At 41.0% G+C, this 19,799-nt stretch overlaps 1 protein-coding gene across 1 annotated transcript; it reads right to left on the bottom strand.

Moving 5' to 3' along the window:
- Positions 1-3,164: 3,164 nt before the first annotated feature.
- On the bottom strand, positions 3,165-13,473 carry LOC310932053 (protein kinase C and casein kinase substrate in neurons protein 1-like; the record flags this gene model as incomplete). The annotated part of the gene is made up of 9 exons (XM_083895321.1): positions 13,359-13,473; positions 9,888-10,044; positions 9,534-9,769; positions 8,310-8,465; positions 7,046-7,221; positions 6,189-6,309; positions 5,965-6,071; positions 5,519-5,715; positions 3,165-3,274 (listed from the first exon to the last, which is right to left on the bottom strand). The coding sequence occupies exons 1-9, from the start codon at positions 13,416-13,418 to the stop codon at positions 3,165-3,167; spliced, it is 1,320 nt and encodes a 439-aa protein (XP_083751447.1). The 5' UTR covers positions 13,419-13,473.
- Positions 13,474-19,799: the final 6,326 nt, after the last annotated feature.

Consider the following 19,799-nt stretch of genomic DNA (forward strand, 5'->3'; position numbering starts at 1 on the left):
CTAACGACGAAGCGGAGAGAGAGGAGGCGGGACTTCCGCAACAAGTAAAGCGACGCTTGATTTGTTCTCTCGCGTTTGTCCTTACAGGCTCCGGTAGAAACATGGCGTCTCGCTGCTAACAGTGGCTATGCAACCACGGCCCGCGACCATGTTATTTTACATGACTTTTTGAAACACTACGAAAATGAAAACAAAAACTATTATACAGCGACTAGACAATGCAGGAGCACATAATATGTATAAAAAAGTGGATTTTGGGTCATATAAACCCATAAATACTACACATTGTCCCTTTAATGCGACACGTGTACTCACCATACAAAAAACACACGGACACTAACTTTTTCAACAAACTTATTTCCCTTTCAAACCAATATCGCAATATTGACACCATCACAACAAATTGGCTTCAGGTTCTGTCATCACCACTTATCACTGATCACTATCATTACCTGCGATCATCATAATCACGTTTATGCATATTTAAATTAACTTTTCTTGTGTTACATCAAGATGAACAGGCACTACACCAGTTAGGGAGATCAAAGCACATCACTAACTATGAACACAACATCTTCTAGAGTCGACCGCTCAGGTCTAGGGTTTTTCAAACAACGTGAGCCGCTGTCCCCCCGTGTGCATAAGGAAGAGGTCATCAACATAAAAAAGCATTTCACATGTACATCTTTTTACTGCCTCAACATGGTTAGGTCTTCAACTCAACACAGGTTGTACAGTTACAATAGAATATAATCTTTAAATTACATCATCATATACAAATCTGACCGCGTGGGATAACGTCACGCTTTTTTTTTTATAATACACCGACAATTCCATTGCAATGAAATTCATACGGATATGGTACCTATTACTTAATATGTTTTCCATTGCTGTTATTTAAATGAAACACATTTACATGTATAACACTACATTTTTGTCTTAATAGTCCATCACTTGCATTTTTTTTTTTAATATATATATATATATATATTTCTTTTTTTTCTGTTACATTTACACAACTCATACACACTGGATGATAATGATGATGATGATGATGATGATGATGATGATGATGGTGTTTCCCCCAATAATTAACCTGATAAGGTGGATTATGTGTTTGAACTTGCATGTTTGTGTGATCATTGTGTGTTTCATGAATGTGTATAAATCTATGTGTGTGTGTGTGTGTGCGCATTGAGGAGGTGGGACAGTTTGATGACAGGAGTCCTTTTTGCGATGCTGGACAGCTTTTTTTTTTTTTTTTTTTTTTTTTCTTAACTCTAAGACACAACTTGTGAGCTGGTGATGTGTTTCTCCTCATGTTGCGACACCCGAAACCCCGGTCCAATCCTGTTCCAGACACAGAGCTAAAACACATCCGACTGCTTCAAAACGTTACCCTCCACTATACGACTCATTTTCTAAAAGGCATATATCGCTCATGTCTAATCAGAGATTTAGTTTATAACTTGTGGCCAGACTCACTTAACAGCATCTGATAAGTGATTCAATTCTGTAGCGTTGAAGTTGAAGACTAAGTGTGTATATAAGCGCCATCTAAACGTGCCGTTGCAGTCCTGGTGACAAATGTTTTCCCTGTGTCGCTGCTGCGTAGTGTTTTGCAGACAAATGAAGCTTGGGGCGGACTGGGAAAGGCAGCTACTCAAGCTGATCTTCACTGAAGCTGTTTGATAATGTGATATGTGAAGTTATTGCATGGAGAGAGAGAGAGAGAGAGAAGAGAAGAGATATTTGATGGTACTGGGTCATTCTTTGGCTCGGCAGGGAAACGGGCCACAAAACTAGTGCTTTTTTTGTGTGTTTTTTTTTGCAAGTTAGGTGCCTTAAATGACAGTGGAGTGGAGAACCAATGTTGAGACAACATGACCCACTTTCAAGCCCCCAAACACTAGTACATTCATGTCCTGTTGAAGAGGCTTCAATCTTCAGACAACAGTCTGTAGTACAGAAACACATTGACACGCCTCCGTTGGCCCCTCGCTCTGGAAGAAAAGTGCCCCGGAGCAGGCATTGTTCAAAACCCTCCTCTCCTACTGCGGTGGCACCCCTTAAAAAAAAAGAAAGCTCCAGCTCCACTCAGCGGGGAACCTTTCACTCGCATTTTCTTGTTAGCAGTAGTGGATTTAATTGAGACCTGATTTTACTGAGGCAAAAATGAAAGCTTCTGCCGGGAAAAAACTGTATCCTTTTTCCATGAACCGCATGAAGATGATACTGGTAAATGATTTGTGATGCGAAGAAACGAGAAAAAAAAACAAAAAAAAAAACACACAAAATCAGTTCATCGACAAGCTTTCCTCACATGAAAACGGAAGCATGTGCATGTCCAGAAGCATGTGATGCTCAAAAAGTGACCATCTGCATTTTGTGGTTGAAGTGTTGCATCAGGTGTTGTAGCCCCACACGAGGCTGCAAGGATTTCGGGGGGAATGCAAGTCGTTGCATAGCACATGCTGCTATAGCAACCTTAGAAACAGTTAAAAACACACTGCACACACCGGTAAAAGAGGTCGGACCAAATCACAAAGAAAAACAAAAAAAGGAAAAAGGAGGAAAAGAAAGAGAGAAACAGAGGGTACTGTCTGTGAAACTTTTTAACACTACACAGCATTCCTGAAGTAAGAATGACAACTGACCACACACAGCATTGGAAATGCTACACAAAATGGCGTCACACTGTATATATACACAATGCAGGTTAGAGAAGCTCATCTTTGTCGAACGGGTTTAATTGATTATATTATCGTCCCGTTTGTCACAAGAGAACAGACTGCAGTGTTACTGCGAGTTTAAACAAGCTGCATTATATGTTGAATACAGATACACAGAGAAGCAATGTGTTCCTGCACTGTCTTGATGTTATAGCCGTGTGTGTGTATATACTGGAATAACTGCTGCTCTTGTTTTTTTGTTGTTTTGTTGTTTTTTTAAATGTGTAAGTTCACCCACCTCAAATGCTGGATAAAATATCTAATACTGATATATTGTCTTTTAGGTTACTAAGTTTTTATTTAGGCAAGACTGCTTGGCGCATCTGTTGGGCAAGGGATGTGTTGCTCTTAAGTCTCTGGCTATGTGCGGGTGCAATTGGATGGGACAGTTCAAAGCTGCCTCCAATGGCTTGTCCTTGTCCAGTAACGTGACTAGATAGGCTCGACGTAATTGGCCGGGTACAGTCCCTCTTGGCCGGTGTCCAAACGACCTCGACACCAGCCCTGCTCGTCTTCGTCCTCAGTCTTGGTCAGCTCGTCACCTGTGAAGGAGACATCACTCCTTACTCAACGTGTGTCAGACATCGACTGTAATTGAGTAAAATTGCAATTTTTACTTTTACTTTCATATGTTTTTTGAATTATGAATTGATTAAAAAAAAAAAAAAAAAAATTCACACACTGGAAACTTTGACAGTGTATGATGAGGACAGGTGAATGATGTGGGCAGGTGAATGATGGGGATATGTGAATGATGAGGACAGGTGAATTATGAGGACAGGTGAATGATGGGGATATGTCAATGATGAGGACAGGTGAATTATGAGGACAGGTGAATGATGAGGACAGGTGAATGAAAAATTAGGATATGTGAATGGATAATGAGGATATGTGAATTATGAGGACAGGTGAATTATGAGGACAGGTGAATAATGAGGACGTGAATGAATAATGAGCATATGTGAATGATGAGGACAGGTGAATGATGAGGACATGTGAATGATGGGGACAGGTGAATAATGAGGACAGGTGAATGATATGATGAGGACATGTGAATGATGGGGACAGGTGAATAATGAGGACAGGTGAATGATGAGGACAGGTGAATGATGAGGACATGTGAATGATGAGGACAGGTGAATGATGAGGACAGGTGAATGATGAGGACATGTGAATGATGAGGACAGGTGAATGATGAGAACAGTTGAATGATGAGTACATGTGAATGATGAGGACAGGTGAATGATGAGGACAGGTGAATGATGAGGACAGGTGAATGATGAGGACAGGTGAATGATGAGGACATGTGAATGATGAGGACAGGTGAATGATGAGGACATGTGAATGATGAGGACAGGTGAATAATGAGGACAGATGAATGAGGAGGACATGTGAATGATGAGGACAGGTGAATGAGGAGGACATGTGAATGAATAATGAGGATATGTGAATGATGAGGACAGGTGAATGATGAGGACAGGTGAATGATGAGGACATGTAAATGATGAGGACAGGTGAATTGGCCTCAATTAAGGTCCATGATGGAGTGTGAAAGTTAAAGCATTTGTGACCTTTGACCCATGTTGACTGATACATTGTGTGTTTACATATTTTATTTTGTCAGCACTTTCATTTGTAAAGGTTTGCCTTTAATTAATGTTAGATTCGTGCTCCCTTGTCCTTTTTGCACGACACAAGAAAGAACCCCAACCTTGTTATATAAAAAATAAAAAAGTAACTTTTACTCTGAGTACATTTTAAACAAGCTACTTTTTACTTTAACCCGAGTACATTTTTAGAGCAGTACTTTTACTTGTACTGCAGTAAAATGCTATCAAAATAGTGGATGTAGCCACTCTGTTGACTGGTTCAACTGTTTACTGATGCAAATATCTCATCAGCCAATCACATGGCAACGACTCGAGATGACGTGCTGAAGTTAAAACCAAGCATCAACACTGACAACTTCTCAATGGAGGTAGAGTAAATAAAAGGAACCTCCGGGGTGTTTTTTGACCACTAGTGGTAATGCCTGTTTCATTGGTTCATATGCATGAGGATGCAAATGGACACACCCGAGGCACAGCTGGGTGGCAAACCTCTGCATTGTGTCTGGTCAACAAGAGACAGGAATAATAGAAGAAAATGCATGGTAGACTTTTGTTTGCAATTAAACAAAAGACAAACATTATCTGCAAAGGTTTTCTGAGGAAAGGAATGCATGGAAAGTAAGTCGAGTGACATGGAAACACACACAGTATGTAAACAACACGTCTTGTTTGTTTTGCGAGAAAACTTGATAGGGCACCTTTACATTTCTGAATTTGCATGAAGATATTAAAGGTCTTTAAAAACAGCCCTCGGCTGTGAGGTTAAAAAGGAGCACGAGGAAACCAGATGTAGAAACACAGCTGTGGATCGTTGCTCGGCTATTTTTCAATGCAACGCTTGTCTTCAAATAGCTCGTTGGTGTCACTGTGGCGGCCTCTGAAGCACTTTTTTTTTTAGACAATTTCGTCAAGAGCTCGTGTTAATTGGTGGCAAGTGCCTGTAATTAGTTTTTCCACTAATCACTGCTTTTATCTGAAGAGGAAGGGAGCTTTAGAATAGGAATTAGGACAGCGTTGGAGCTTTTTGACCGTGTGTGTGATGCTATAGCTTGTCGTCATATCCCCAAAAACTCCTCCCTACAGTGTCCCCTGCCCGTTTATGGGTTAATACGTTGATAAGATTAAGGCGTAAACGTGGAGACAATTCATAATTGCAATTCATTATTGAATTATTACCTGCTTTGAAGGTAAGCTCGTCCTGCTCTTGGCCGTCGTAGTCATAGAGAGCGCGCACGCGGACGGCTTTCCCGCTGCCGGAATCCTCTTCGAACGAATTCCCGTTCCCACCGTTCTCGTTACCAGAGTTAGCGGCGGGCTGCTCGTCGTCAGACCATTCAGTGGAGTAAGCTTGATTCTTATCATAGCTGCTCACACTGGAGGTGAGAAATAAGGCAGGGCAAAGGTTTGATGCAACGTGACCCCAAAAAACCAAAGACTAAGTTGGTTGATATTCTAAATATGTACACACACACATACAGTGTGTGTGTACATATTAATTATGTTTTTGTTTATTTTTATTATGGACAAATTTCATGAGGTCAAAATTAACATCGTGCCATGACAGGCTCCTTCGTCTTTTTGATTCAAGATACAGTTTCAAGCATTATATTGCATGAACTAACCTGCTACGATCACCAGGTGGCGCCACATGGTCAGTGCTGGGAGTGGGTGGGGCTCCGTCTGGTTTCTTCTTCTTTGGAGGAGCACTGGCCTGGTCTGGGTTGTATTCCTGACAAGGAGAAAGAAAATGAAATGAATAAATGAAAAACAGAATACGACACAGTTGTGAATGTAGAGAATTTAAATTTTTTTTTTATAAATATATATTTTCTATGTTTTTTTTAACCTCAAACGCAGGCCAGTTCATATGCATCTCAGGGCCGTGGTTGTTGCTGAACCACTTCAGGTCCTCTTGAGTGTTTGCAGACAGGATGGTGCGCTCCAGTTCTCTGTATATCGTGGCATAGCTGAGGAGACAAAAATGGAACAGTGAAAGTGCCAGAAGGGACCTGGGAGCGTGAGGGTGAGGATGAGGGAGGGTGAGGCAGGGAGGGAGGGAGGGGTGGACGATGGTCTGCTAATTTGGCATCAGAATCTACATTGTGGTTTAAGTCCTGGGTTGAGAGAGCCAACATTGTAAAGCCCTGGAGTCAACAATGTATTACTATGGTGCACTGCTATAACAACTTTATGATAATATCATAAGACAAATTCAAAATGAGACACATCTATGCAAAGGAAAGTCATAGAGACATCTAATTACATTTAAGATGAAGCTGAAAAACTAAATCATATGTGATCATACTGTCCCGATAGTTTTGCTTGTAATGAATCTGAGCAGGATTTTAATTTCCACTGGTATTTACATATGGATCGTTATAGTGAGAGTAGATATTTACAGTAAATGTCAAATTTGTATACAATAACCATCCAAGGTGGAAAAATAATATGGAGTATATCATATTTACATATAACTTCCCCTTTTTCTTTGATGGGTAAATATACAGTATTTTATCAAATGATATCAAAAGACTGGGTTAATGAAAATGAAAATGAAAAGAACGCGACATTATACCATTTGGGAGGTTTTTGGTATTATTCTGTGTATTATGGACACACCACATAGATATGAAATATCTCTGATATATATATATATAAAGAAATATAGGATATATATAAATCCTCTCCTTCAGCATGACTAACCTTTGGTTCTCACTGAGGTTAAGGTGGCGTTTGATGTCCAGTAAGGCCTCCTTCAGGAAGGTCAGCCTCTTGACTTCATGCTGTTGGCACTGGTCAAACACCTGCTCCATGCACTCCATGTACTGCGGGGTGCACTTGTTCAGCTCCTCCAGAGACTTCTCATACTTTTCTTTAGCCTGCGACGGAAGAAAAAGAAAACACGGATAAACAAAGCGACCGCAAACGACCACATTTCCATCCATCCAACCAACCTCCCACCCAACCAACCAACCAACCAAGCACCCACCCAACCTACCAACCTACCAACCAACCAAACTCCCATGCAACCAATCAACCAACCAACCAACCAACCAACCAAACTCCCATGCAACCAACCAACCAACCCACCAACCAACCAACCAACCAAACTCCCATGCAACCAACCAACCAACCAATCAACCAACCAACCAAACTACCATGCAACCAACCAACTAACCAACCAACCAAACTCCCATGCAACCAACCAACCAACCAACCAACCAACCAACCAATCAACCAACCAACCAAACTACCATGCAACCAACCAACTAACCAACCAACCAAACTCCCATGCAACCAACCAACCAACCAAGCACCCACCCAACCTACCAACCAACCAAACTCCCATGCAACCAACCAACCAATCAACCAACCAACCAACTGACCAACCAAACTCCCATGCAACCAAACAAACAACCAACCAACCAACCAACCAACCAACCAACCAACTAATCAACCAACCAACCAACCAACCAACCAATCAACCAACCAACCAAACTCCCACCCAACCAACCAACCAACCAACCACCTTCTACTTGATATATTCTAAGTCAACAGATCCCTAAATTGCATGTTGCATATTTCTTAGGGTTTAAACTACATTATCATGCTGTGAATACTTTGTACACAATATACCATTATTTTTTTTATGGTATATATGGTATTTATGGTATGCATGCACCTCTCAGATACAAAAATGATCAATGAACCTAATCAATACCAATTAAAACCTCTGCCAAGTCACCAGTAAGCGCTGCAGCAGCAGGGAGACAGAGCCTGGACCAGTAAGATAAGACTATATAAGAGGACACTGGTCTGTTTGCAGAGAAAAGTACAAACAGATAATGCTTTTAAAAATGCATGTACAATAACATGCGTGTATTTGTGTAAGTGATATTTCTTTCCGAACACAATCTTCTCAGCTCGGCCATTATTTGCTTCTTTTTTTTCCCACTCGGTTTCTCACCTTCTGCACGTCCTGTTTGCATTTATCTACTTTCTCGTGGAGCTTCTTCTGCTGGTCTGGCGTGACAGATGCCTCGGTCTTTCCGTTGGCCTCTCGGGCTGCAGCCAGCTTCTCCTCTTTGCAGGCCATGTGGTACGCTTTCTTGGCCGTCTCCATCTGTGCGTCCAAACACAAACACGGTACGTGAATTGATTTGACCAGAGGGACAGGAGGGAGTCACACGTTCTCGTCTCAGAGCTGGACATTTTGTTGTTTTCACCTCCCTGCAAAATAATATGATTATGCCTTTATATCTGAGGCCAGAGCTATATTTGCTCTTTCGAATAATAAGTTCAAAGAGTACAAATCCATACACAGAGGCGCAGCTTGTGAACAAGCAAGGCAGGCAACTGCTTGGGGCCCCGAGCTGATAGGGGGCCCCCGAAGCTCGGAGCCTGAGGGCTGTTTTTACTGAAATGTGCAGTGACCAGTCCCCCTTAAACAACAATGGGTGATTTGCAATGACATCTCAGTAGGAAACCTCCCTAATGGGGCCCCACCTCACGTTAACCTGTGTGAAGTTATCGTTCTGCAAGTTGGAAAATGAAGAGGATTATTTACAGTGTAATGCATATCATTTTTTACTCAGTTTATACAGTATTTTATTGTTCTATATATTTATATTGTTTTATAATGTGGGTTATTTACAGTGTAATGTATTTTTTTTAATAAGTTTATATAGTTTTAAAAAGCTATTTCCAGTATTTTATTGTTCTTTACATTTATATTTTCACAAACTTTTTAATGACGGTTTAAATTAAGGTTTTTCCATGTTATTTCATTCATTTTTCGAAAAAATTTTTTAACTCATACATTTTTCGTTGGTGTCAGATTATTTATAACATAATGGTGATGAACACTGGTTGGAATGGCCCCCTGGGGATTTTTGCCGAGAGCCCCTACAGACTCTAGAATCGCCTCTGTCCATACGGGAAGGACAGAATTCTATGTAAAATTCAACCTTGAACACAAAGCTATACTAATAGTTTAAAGCACTCGAAAGTGTATCCCTGAGCTCCTGAATGCTCATGTGCACGATGAATAATCAAGTCTGTCTTGTACAGAACCACCAGAAAACCACGACCTGTTCTCCTTCTAACACTCGGATAGATGATGAATTGAGCTGCTGTGTGCTAAGCTAAGCTAAGCTATCTGACCGACTTGGTCTGTCCTCACGCCGCTCACCTCCTTGAGCTTTTTGGCCCACGGTTTCTGAGCCTTTTTGAAGCCCTCCTCCGCCTCCTTGGCCTCCTTGAAGCCGCCGATCATTTGCTTGTGATACGCCTCCTTCTGCCAGTTCTTCACCTTCTCCACGTCCTCGTTCACCAGGTTGTTCTTCACGTCTTGGTGCATGTCGCTCACCTTCTCCGCCTCGGTCATCACAGCCAACCAGGCTCTCTCCACGGAGCCGTACTGTGGCCCTGAGCGTCGGAGGAAAAAAAACGGGTCGAATGAGTGCGATCGTGTTCAGAAGTGTGTGAACAGAGCTCTGGCTGAGTGACAGACGAGCTTTTTATTGTCTTTCATGCGAAACCTTACCTTTCTCGATGAGCTGTCTCCATCTCTTGGACCAGACGGTTAATTGATCGCCGTAGGCTTTTTCTATCTTGGCACGTTCCTGCAGGCAGCCCATGAGGTCATTGCAGAGCCGATGGCCGTCGTCAAATCTCTTGACAGCACGTTTGTAGTTCCCCACCTGAGAACAGAGAGACACAAAATGTGTTAAAGGGAGAGTCTGACAACACATTTCTACATATACTACTACAAATACACAAACAGGCAGAAAGTATTTAAGAGGAATATACAGAGGTTTCATTTAAATGTCTTTAAAAACACATTATCATGAATCCAATATATCATAGTGAACATTTAAATGGAGGCAGAAGACGTTTCATGCAGGATGAGGATTTCAAATTAAAAAAAATGAATCTGTTAATGATTTAAAAAACCCAGTATTGTATAGAAGGAACCAGGTAACATGTTTATGCACGCACTGTCACTCATTTAAATTTCACTTTAAAAAAGCCAATTTAAATAGCAAAACTGACCGTTTTTCTTTTCCTTTTGTTCATAAAACTGAGACAAGTGAACTTTGAACTGTGACATATTCCCAAATTTCACAAATCCAATCTGATTTTAAATTTTTACTTTTGACACAGTTGTGTTTGGTGAAAGTGAAAGAGATTTTTCATCAAATCACCTACAGGTTGTGCTGAAAAAAAGGATATAAGAAACCCTTTATTGCATATTCTTATTGCCTCTATACTTTTTAGTAGTAGTAATGGAAAAATGTGGCCGAAATGAAAAAATACTTTGCACATGAATATATGAACCCGTGCATTATTTGAAAAGCTAAGTATTGAATGCACAATAACAAGGTACGTGGCACTAGACTCAGTTTAATATAAAACACATTTTTATACAAAATATAGTAAGGGGGTCCCTGCTCCACCTCTCCATCAAATCCCATGTGCAATGAGTTGGGGGCAGATATAAACATTGCTGCTATAGTGAATCAAAATAATATATGGCAATAGCTTTGTGTTTTTTGCTCTATAGAGGTCCTGAAAATGTCAGTGTTTTGTTTTTTTTTAACAGAAAACTGTCACACATACACACAGTATTCACAGCTACTGCATTCAATGGCTTCTTCTTTTAATCAGTCCACCTTAAATGAGACCGCCTTAAAAAAAAAAAAAGTAGAGGCAGATTGTTTGGCTCCACCTCTCCAGTGTCTGCAGGGGGCGTGAGCTCATGGTGCATGATAAAGGGAGGGTAGTAGAGGGGGTTGCTCGTGCCTGTGCATGTGTAGTTATGCAATAACAGGCTCAAACGATGTGTGTGTGTGTATTGTGTGTGTGTGTATGTGTGTGTGTGTGCGTGTGTGTGTATAATAGTGTGTTTGTGTCACTCTTTTCATCCGTATGAGTGGAGTAAAGCGGGCTCATTCTCAGGGTTAGACAACGATGAAGACAAAAACATAGTTGTTGAGAGTGGAGAGTGTATGGCGTATATATATGTATATATATATGTATATATATACATATATATATACATATATATATGTATATATATATGTATATATATTCTGCCAAGTCACACCTACAACACTAAAGCTCTTATGTTTCAGTCGTGTTGATTATCTATATTTTATTGGACTGTTTCTCACCACATTCGCTTAAAAAACTGTTGTTTCTGAGGGTTAAGACTTTTCTCTGGCACTGACAGACCATAAGCTGACCTGAGCTTGTGTTGTTGTGACGCTAAAGACAGGTGCATGCGGTGAAAGGCCAACTCGGAGCAACTGAAGCTCTTTGTCTGCTGCGTCTCGACGGGTAAGAGCCGCCGTACAATGACGACTCTGTGTGCTGAAGGAATTCATTAACGCTAATTCGGCAGCTCTGAAATCCACACATGCGCACACACACAGACACAGGTTTGAGACTCAGCTATTCTTAGAGCACTGCAATGACTCCCACTTTATTTGGAGAGCCTAAACGAAGCATTATCCCTCACCTCAACCATAACCAGTGAGTGCCTAACCTTAACCTAACCTTAACCTAACCACAATCCAAATCTTAACCCGAAACTTGACCAGTTCCTAGAAATGAGGCTCTGTGGTCGACATTTTTGAGAGTAACGGAAGCACAATTAAATTATTGCAGCCTGGAGATGCCTTAACCCTTTATATATATACAGTAAAGGTGCATTATGTAATAAATCTAAATCAACTGGCCATAAAATACTCCTAATATGTCACAGAGACTCAGGAATAATGTTCATATAACAAACTGAACTCACCAACAACAACAGTACAGACAAAATATTTGCTTTAAAAATAATAATTTTGCAGACTGCAAATCATGTTTATGTTTTGAAATCATGTTTTGGCATGTGGCGCCACCTACCGCCATCTACCAATCATTGCAGTCAGTAGAGCCTCAGCTGCCGAGCGACCACGGGTTGCCACTTACGTCAGAAAACGAAACCTAAAAGACCTCGGTATTTCGAATTTGAATGTAGTAACTGTTTTTGGCCACATTCTTACATATGGCAAACGTTAAAATGTGTTTTTGACTAAGTCAGGTCATGAAGCCGTGAACAATAACAAACTTTGCTTTGGAATAAACTCTTTAAATCTGATTATTACTGTATGTACTGGGTTTTTGGCAAAAATGCTATGTTTCACTTGTGGTCCCTGAGCAGATTTATAGATTTGAAGGAGCAAAAAAATGGTCCAGTCCCTTTGGACCAATAAATGTTTTAAATGTTGAGGCTGACTGGTGGATATTATAGTAAAGATAGAATCATAGAACAGTTGAAGCTTTTGCACTTTTGCCTGCATTTTATAAATCTTACAGCAATGAACAGCAATGAACGATGACTGTCCTGTGATGGTGGACGTGATCCAAAAACAAACTATAGCATCAGAGCTTTGTCTCCCAAATAAATGAATGAATGGTTAATCGCATCTCACTGGCCCAAGTTTATTCTATAAGTGCCAAGGAAACAACGCGATTCAAACCATCTGGTGCATCAGCTCCTATATTTTTAGCGCTGTGACCAAAAAGAGAGTCACTACAACTCCCCATTCATTTGTTTAGTTTGCCTTCGAAAAACCTGTCAATTCAAAAAAAATAATGATCAAACACAGTGGATAAGAGAAGGTCGATACCACTGAAGTGGTTGAACAAAAAGACTGGAAACTGACTAGAAACTTAGTGAATCCTTCAAAAAAATAAAAAAAATAAACGCACTTGACCCATTTTGAATCCATACAAAAGTCCAAGCTCACTTCCTTTAGACAGAGTGGAGCAGAATTCAATCGTTTCCTCTGCAGTGTGTGAAGCCTCAGACGTGGCTAACAACATCAGGCGAGGTGACCTTTTCAAACATCATTACAACTTACGAGATAAATGCCCCCCTCCGAGGACTTAATGACAGTAATCTCATTTGGAGACAAAAGTGAGGGGGCGAGGGAGCGAGGGCGTGCGACGGCGTCTCTTTTACCTCCCAGAAACTGTCCATGGTGTCGTCCACACATGCGCTTTCATCGTAGGAGCCAGACATTGTCCTGGATGTTGCGAAGCACTCGAACGGCGAAACTTGTCCTCTGTAGCAAAGCTGGGTTCCTCATGCACTGGGGAAAAAAAGAGAAGAAGAAGAAGAAGAAAAAGGATAACTGCACTGTGAGTCTGAGCAGACATTAGCAGGTAAACATAGCCAAGCTAAGCCTTGGCGTCATGCTAAAGATCAGCCGCGCCGCAGTTTCCCTTGAGGAAACCTTTCGCCGAGAGAGTTTCTGTTCGAGACGTTTGTAATAATGGAATAAAAATCGCCTCCTTTGCCAAACATACTGCACAGCGAATGATATTACACCGACATGTCCTAGAAAAGACGCTGGAGCTCTGACCCTGACGGCTTCCTGCATCCTTCTGAGATTATGTGCACACGTGCTACTACAAAGTTCAACCGCCAACACTCTCATTCTTCTACAAGACCGGAACTAGACCGGAAGTTCCTATTAACGTTGTTTTTTTGGTGTGTATCTGCGTCATTACCTTGTTTATGAAGCCCTGACGGTTCGAAACAAACAGTTTAGCCACTGCTGAGAACGTTGTGTTTTATTGTAATCTCGGGGGTCAACGAGATCACTGAAAATCCCGTAATAGTTATGTAAGCAGCGGTTCTCCTGAACAACCGATCGTGCTGCTCCAGGCACTAGTCCGGGCACATCCGGTTGCGTACATTGAACCGCAGAAGAAGAATAACGTCCGTTGTGGAGGTGTTTCACGAGCGACAGTGTCTTCTGACTCTGGGTCTGACTCTGGTTTAAAGTCATAAAAGGGACTGCGGCGGGGAGTCGTGACGAAGCTATTTTTAAACACTGTTAAAACAATGTTTTGATAATGAGGAGCAGTGCATCCACCGTTCCAGAGGGGGGCGCTGCGCTTCTGAGAACGGATGTGCTGGATAGTACTGGCCAATCACAAGACTCTTCTGGGGGTGAAAGTTCACTCTGAAATCTTGCAGCAGAAAAACACCCTCAGAAGAGAGGATTTCTATCGACTAGTTTACAGCAACTAGGAGGTTTTTGACCATAAAAACAAGTTAATATATGTAAGTAGACCTCCATAACTAACATTTATGTGCAACAGGACCACTCTATGTCACCTTTAAAACCCCTTTCCTGAATAATGGGTTTTAAAAGGGTTCTTGGTGGAACCCTCCAAAAGGGATCCAGGTGGAACTTTTATAAAAAAGGTTCTACCTGGAGCCAAAAAGGGTTCTCCTATGAGGACAAGCCGAAAAACCTTATATGGTTCTACTACATCACATGTGTCAAACTCAAGGGGGGCCAGATGTGGCCCACCACGTCATTTTATGTGGCCCACGAGTGATTAATTGGTCTTAAAAATCTGTGTTAAAATAGGTCTATGCTGCTTTAAGGCGTGCGTTGACCATAAACTGCATTTCCCACAATGCATGGCGATTGTGTTACCCGCAATGTGTAACAGCACCGTAACTAGATCGCAGTTTATCGTTGTATACGCATCATGCGACGAGTGAAATTGAATAAGTAATAAATATAGACATTTATTAGCAATATGTTACGGAGTAGTTACCTTTATTTTACATTATATTTGGTTACATTTATCCTGTATGACGGTTACATCTTGGCCCTTTGAGGGTAACAATTATGCTGACGTGGCCCTCAGTGAAAATGAGTTTGACACCCCTGTATCTACATAGCACTTTTATTTCTAAGAGCGCAGAAACACAATTAAAGCGTGACTATATTATAAGACTAAAATGCTTGTGTTTTAGTGAGTAAAACCAGTCACATACAGAAGTCCTTTAATGACGTGCTTTAATCACTTTTTCTACTCTCTAAAAACCACAGAACACACTTCCTGCTGGATTTCCTCGAGCATTTAAGGTGATTTATATTTATTTGCTTGACGTCCGGTCGATATCTTACCACCAAGGTTAAAAGAAAAGAGGCTGGCTTGGCGCTCTATTGGTATTGAACCCCCCCGTTGAAGCCTAATCCATTTTGCGCTCGTGACAAATGCTTTTCCATTTGACACAGAGATCTTCATTGCTCTGCAACCACCAATATGACAAAGCAATATAGTAGATGCTCCTAATATAAACGAGGCTTCGCTGATAGTGTTCCTGCTCTGGTGTTTTTTGGTTCACTGTGCACAGATTATGTCTAAATTACTTGTCCGGCGTGTAGGAATTAATGACAATCTATGGCCAAGGTCGTACGTTCTGCATTTCTGCATCCAGTTCACGGTGAGCTCTTATCTTCGGTCAAGAGACAACGAGGAGAGCAGTACCCATGGAAACAGGCTTGAGATGAGTTGAAGAGAGGTCTGCATACAAGGACAGACAAACGAGATTTTCCTGGTGGGAAATCACCGCCACCGGAATTTGAAAGTGTGTGGAACTTGTGGAAATCTGGGCCGAATGGTGAAGGTGCAACAAACTGAGGACTCGACCGCTTGATGTAAACAGACTTTCACAACTCTCTCAGAGTCGCGCTGCCATTTCCTCCTCCTTATTATTTTGTTTATGGATTGGGTTTGTGTAGGTGAAGCTTGTTTCATGGTTAAGTTTTCACGCGTGTTCAGGCTTCTGTGCAAACAATGACGACCTTTATAAAGAAATCTAAGTTTACAGGGAACCAAACATAAGCCTAAAGTAATTGTGCACTAATACACGCATAATGGGTAGTATATAGGGCTCAATAATCACAATATAGTTCCATATTTCCATAGATTTGAAGTTGAATCTTTGAACACAGATGAAGAAGAAGAAGAACTACTGGCAAAGTCTCAGCCGTACTATTTACACTGACATTCTGCCTGTGGAAATAATGAGCAGGACTTTTATAGACTGTCTATAGTAAGAGACAAACTACAACAACAACAACAACAACAACAACAACAACAACAACAACAACAACAACAACAACAACAACAACAACAACAAACTGGAGCTGTGCAATTAATCAAAACGTGCGTTTCAATTACGATTATGGTCCCAAACGATTACAGATACAAATAAAGATTATTACAAAACGGGGGCTTTTATTCTGACAATAACGTCTAGTAAAAGTGTCTGACTTCCTGTCCCACTTCCTGTCCGGCTCGTCACCTGGCGGCCAAAAATAGAACACAGGCATTCAGTGGAATCCCTGGGGTAAACACACAGCATGAGTAATGATATGTAAAATATACAATAATGTATAGTTATTTTAAGGTAAATTCAAAATGTCATGTTCAAAGACACTTTTTATTTATTTATTTTTTAAGTGCAATAAATTCCATTTGTCACAAGTTCAATGTCAATCAGATCAATGAGTCATCATTGGAAAGAATCCTGATTTCAATTTTGACCCAAATAATCACAATTATTTTTTTTCCATAATCGAGCAGCCCTACAACAAACTATTCATCCATCCATCCATCCATCCATCATGGCGGTCACCAGGGCTAACATTCAAAGACACCCTAACCCACATGAGCATCTCTTTGGCCTGCAGGGCACAAATCTATAGGAACATAAGAATGACCAATGCCAAATAAGGATCCAAACAAAGAAGCTTCTTGTTGTGTAGAGACTGTGGTCGTCTCATTTGACAAGGACTTCTCAGATAGAACAGATCCCAGACACAGCAACACTGTGAGACACCATTTATGATACAATACAACACAACTTAATGTAGCCCTGTGGGGGGACATTTTGTTGCAGGGCAGCCCCAACATTTACATTTGGTTAGAAAACCACAAAAAGTACTCACAGAGGGGTAAGTAGTAGCCAAACCAAGTGTCATAATGGATGCTATGGAGTTACACCTTTTTCTACTTCATATTCCTTTATTTTACCGCCAGTGTTTCCTTTCAGTGACTAAAAAAGAGACTTGACACAAACACTCAGCCTTTAAAGTAGCATTTCTCGAAAGGAGCAAATACGCAAAAAAACCCGTCGGTTGAAGCTACCGGCCAATTATCCGTGTCATCCGATAAGCTTCGGCATCTGTTGTGACTACAACGGCTAATGACATCAAAGCCAGATAAGGGCCGACACGATGCCAGAAGAGCCACCGCACAACAAACCAGTTTGTCCTGCAGCCAGTTTAAACAAAACCCACAGGTTTAACCTCAAACACACACACTTACACTTAAGATTTAGACCTGTAACCCTGAGGCCAAAAATGTGCACCGGTGCTGGCACCCAGATTGGTTTATTACTTTGGCTATTGTTAATACGTTAATATCCTCAGGCTTGTTTGACACACTAGACCCATCTGGAGAAGGGGCTAACGCTGCAGTTATTCAGGTACTACAGTGACTGCGAAAAACACACGGCGTTCCTCTGTGTACTGAGTCATAGTAATCGAAAAAACTCCTACACAGTGTTTATCAAAGAAACACCAGTTAAATGATGTGCAGGGTTAGGGTTAGGCTTTCCGATGTCAGAAGTCATTGCTGTCTGAAGCAGAAACTGTTCTTTGTAAGAATATACTAAGCATTATCAACAACATTCACTCACCACTGTTGGCTCCATCTTTGCAAATTATAAAGAAAAACAATCCCCCCCCCAAAAAAACGTGTGCGATCACGCACAACTGCTGCAACAATGACTCCTGCTGTGAATATCTCCTGAGTCGTTGGTACCGTGAATTAAGGATGCTGTTGCCGCTCTGACCTCTGTGGCTAAAGTGAACCTACAGAGAGAGGACGGTAAATCTGAGCGAGCCAGCAATGTCTCGCAGGCTGAGGGATAATCCCGCAGTGTGCCACTTGAATGGCTTTAGAGGAAGGGAGGGGGGGGGGGGGGGGGAAGTGGAGCAAAGACGTGGATAGGACGAGTGAGACAAGGGAGATAATAAAAAAAGAAAAAAAAAACCAAGAGGGCTGAGATGTTGACACGAAACTGAAATTAGTGTACTGATGGAAAGGATTTACTGAAATGTACAATGTGACACAAACGTAAGACTGCAGGAGTGGAACCAAGGTGATTCCAAGTTTCCTCACACACGACTCCAGTGTTGACAAGTCTTTGGAGGAACTGAATGGGAGCCACAACAACCACGTAAGCTTGTTAGAGTAAGAAGATTTTAGAGAGATGAACTAACTATACTTCAGCACATTATCAAGCCCACGGTCTCGTGACTGAGTGGACGACAGAAAGTTGTTAAAGCCCTTATCAGAAGAAGAAGAAGAAGAAGAAGTAGCTCTCCTGGTGGGAGGAAACACAAGCACAGAGACAGGGACAGAGAACCACGGCAGGAGAGAGGACAAGATGGAGGCCAGGGTGGATGTGACAGAAGATGCTAGAAGTTGAAGCAACGGGCTGACGGACACTTCCTGAGTGAAACACACACAGAGCCAAAGGGTTGGGACAAGCAGCTGAACACATCAGGACAGAGAAGTGATTCATCTCGTGGTGCAGGCTGGTTGGATGTTGCCAGGAGACGGAGCTGCCTTGTGCAGACACACACACACACACACACACACACACACACACACACACACACACACACACACACACACACACACACACACACACACACACACACACACACACACACACACACACACACACACACACACATTCTTGTACTTGCTGCATACTGAGGACTGGGTTGCTGGCAAAGTAGGGACCATCATTTCCACTTTATAAATTAACATAATTACAAATATCTACAAAGAACTACTGGTTGCATTACCATAAAATGTCTGCAGGTGGAGCCCCAGAGTAAAAAGGGCTGGAATTTTTTTTTCGATTTTTAATTTTTGGTCCAAGATTTTACAAAAACGTCATACTATACTGTTGTCCAAAATTTGAAAAAAAAATTGACCCAAAATAAATAAAAAAAATTTACCCAAAATTTGAAAAAATAATTTGACCCAACATTTGAAAAACATTTTTTTTACCAAAATCTGACTTTTTTTTTACCAAAATTTGAAAAAAAAATTTTTACCAAAATTTGAAACATTTTTTTTACCAAAATTTGAAAAACATTTTTTTACCAAAATTTGAATTTATTTTTTTTTTACCAAAATTTGAAAAAAATGTTTTTACCAAAATTTGAAAAAAAAAATTGACCCAAAATTTGAAGAAAAGAAATTGACCCAAAATTAAAAAAAAATATTTGACCCAAAATTTGAAAAAAATATTTGACCCAAAATTTTTGGCCAAAAATTTGACAAAAACGTCCTGTCGTCCAAAATAAGAATTTTTTTTTTGTTGACAAATTGAGTATAGCATGTTATAGCAACCTCAGGAAGTGATTTCAATGAAAACAAAGTGAGGACCGGACAAAATGTCCTCACTCTGTAAAAATGACCTCACTTTGTTGGTTAAAATCCCTCACTGGTCCTCAGTATGCTGCAAGAACAAGAACACACACACACACACACACACACACAAGAG

The sequence above is a fragment of the Microchirus variegatus genome (genome assembly GCF_963457635.1).
Source record: "Microchirus variegatus genome assembly, chromosome: 9".
NCBI lineage: Eukaryota > Metazoa > Chordata > Actinopteri > Pleuronectiformes > Soleidae > Microchirus > Microchirus variegatus.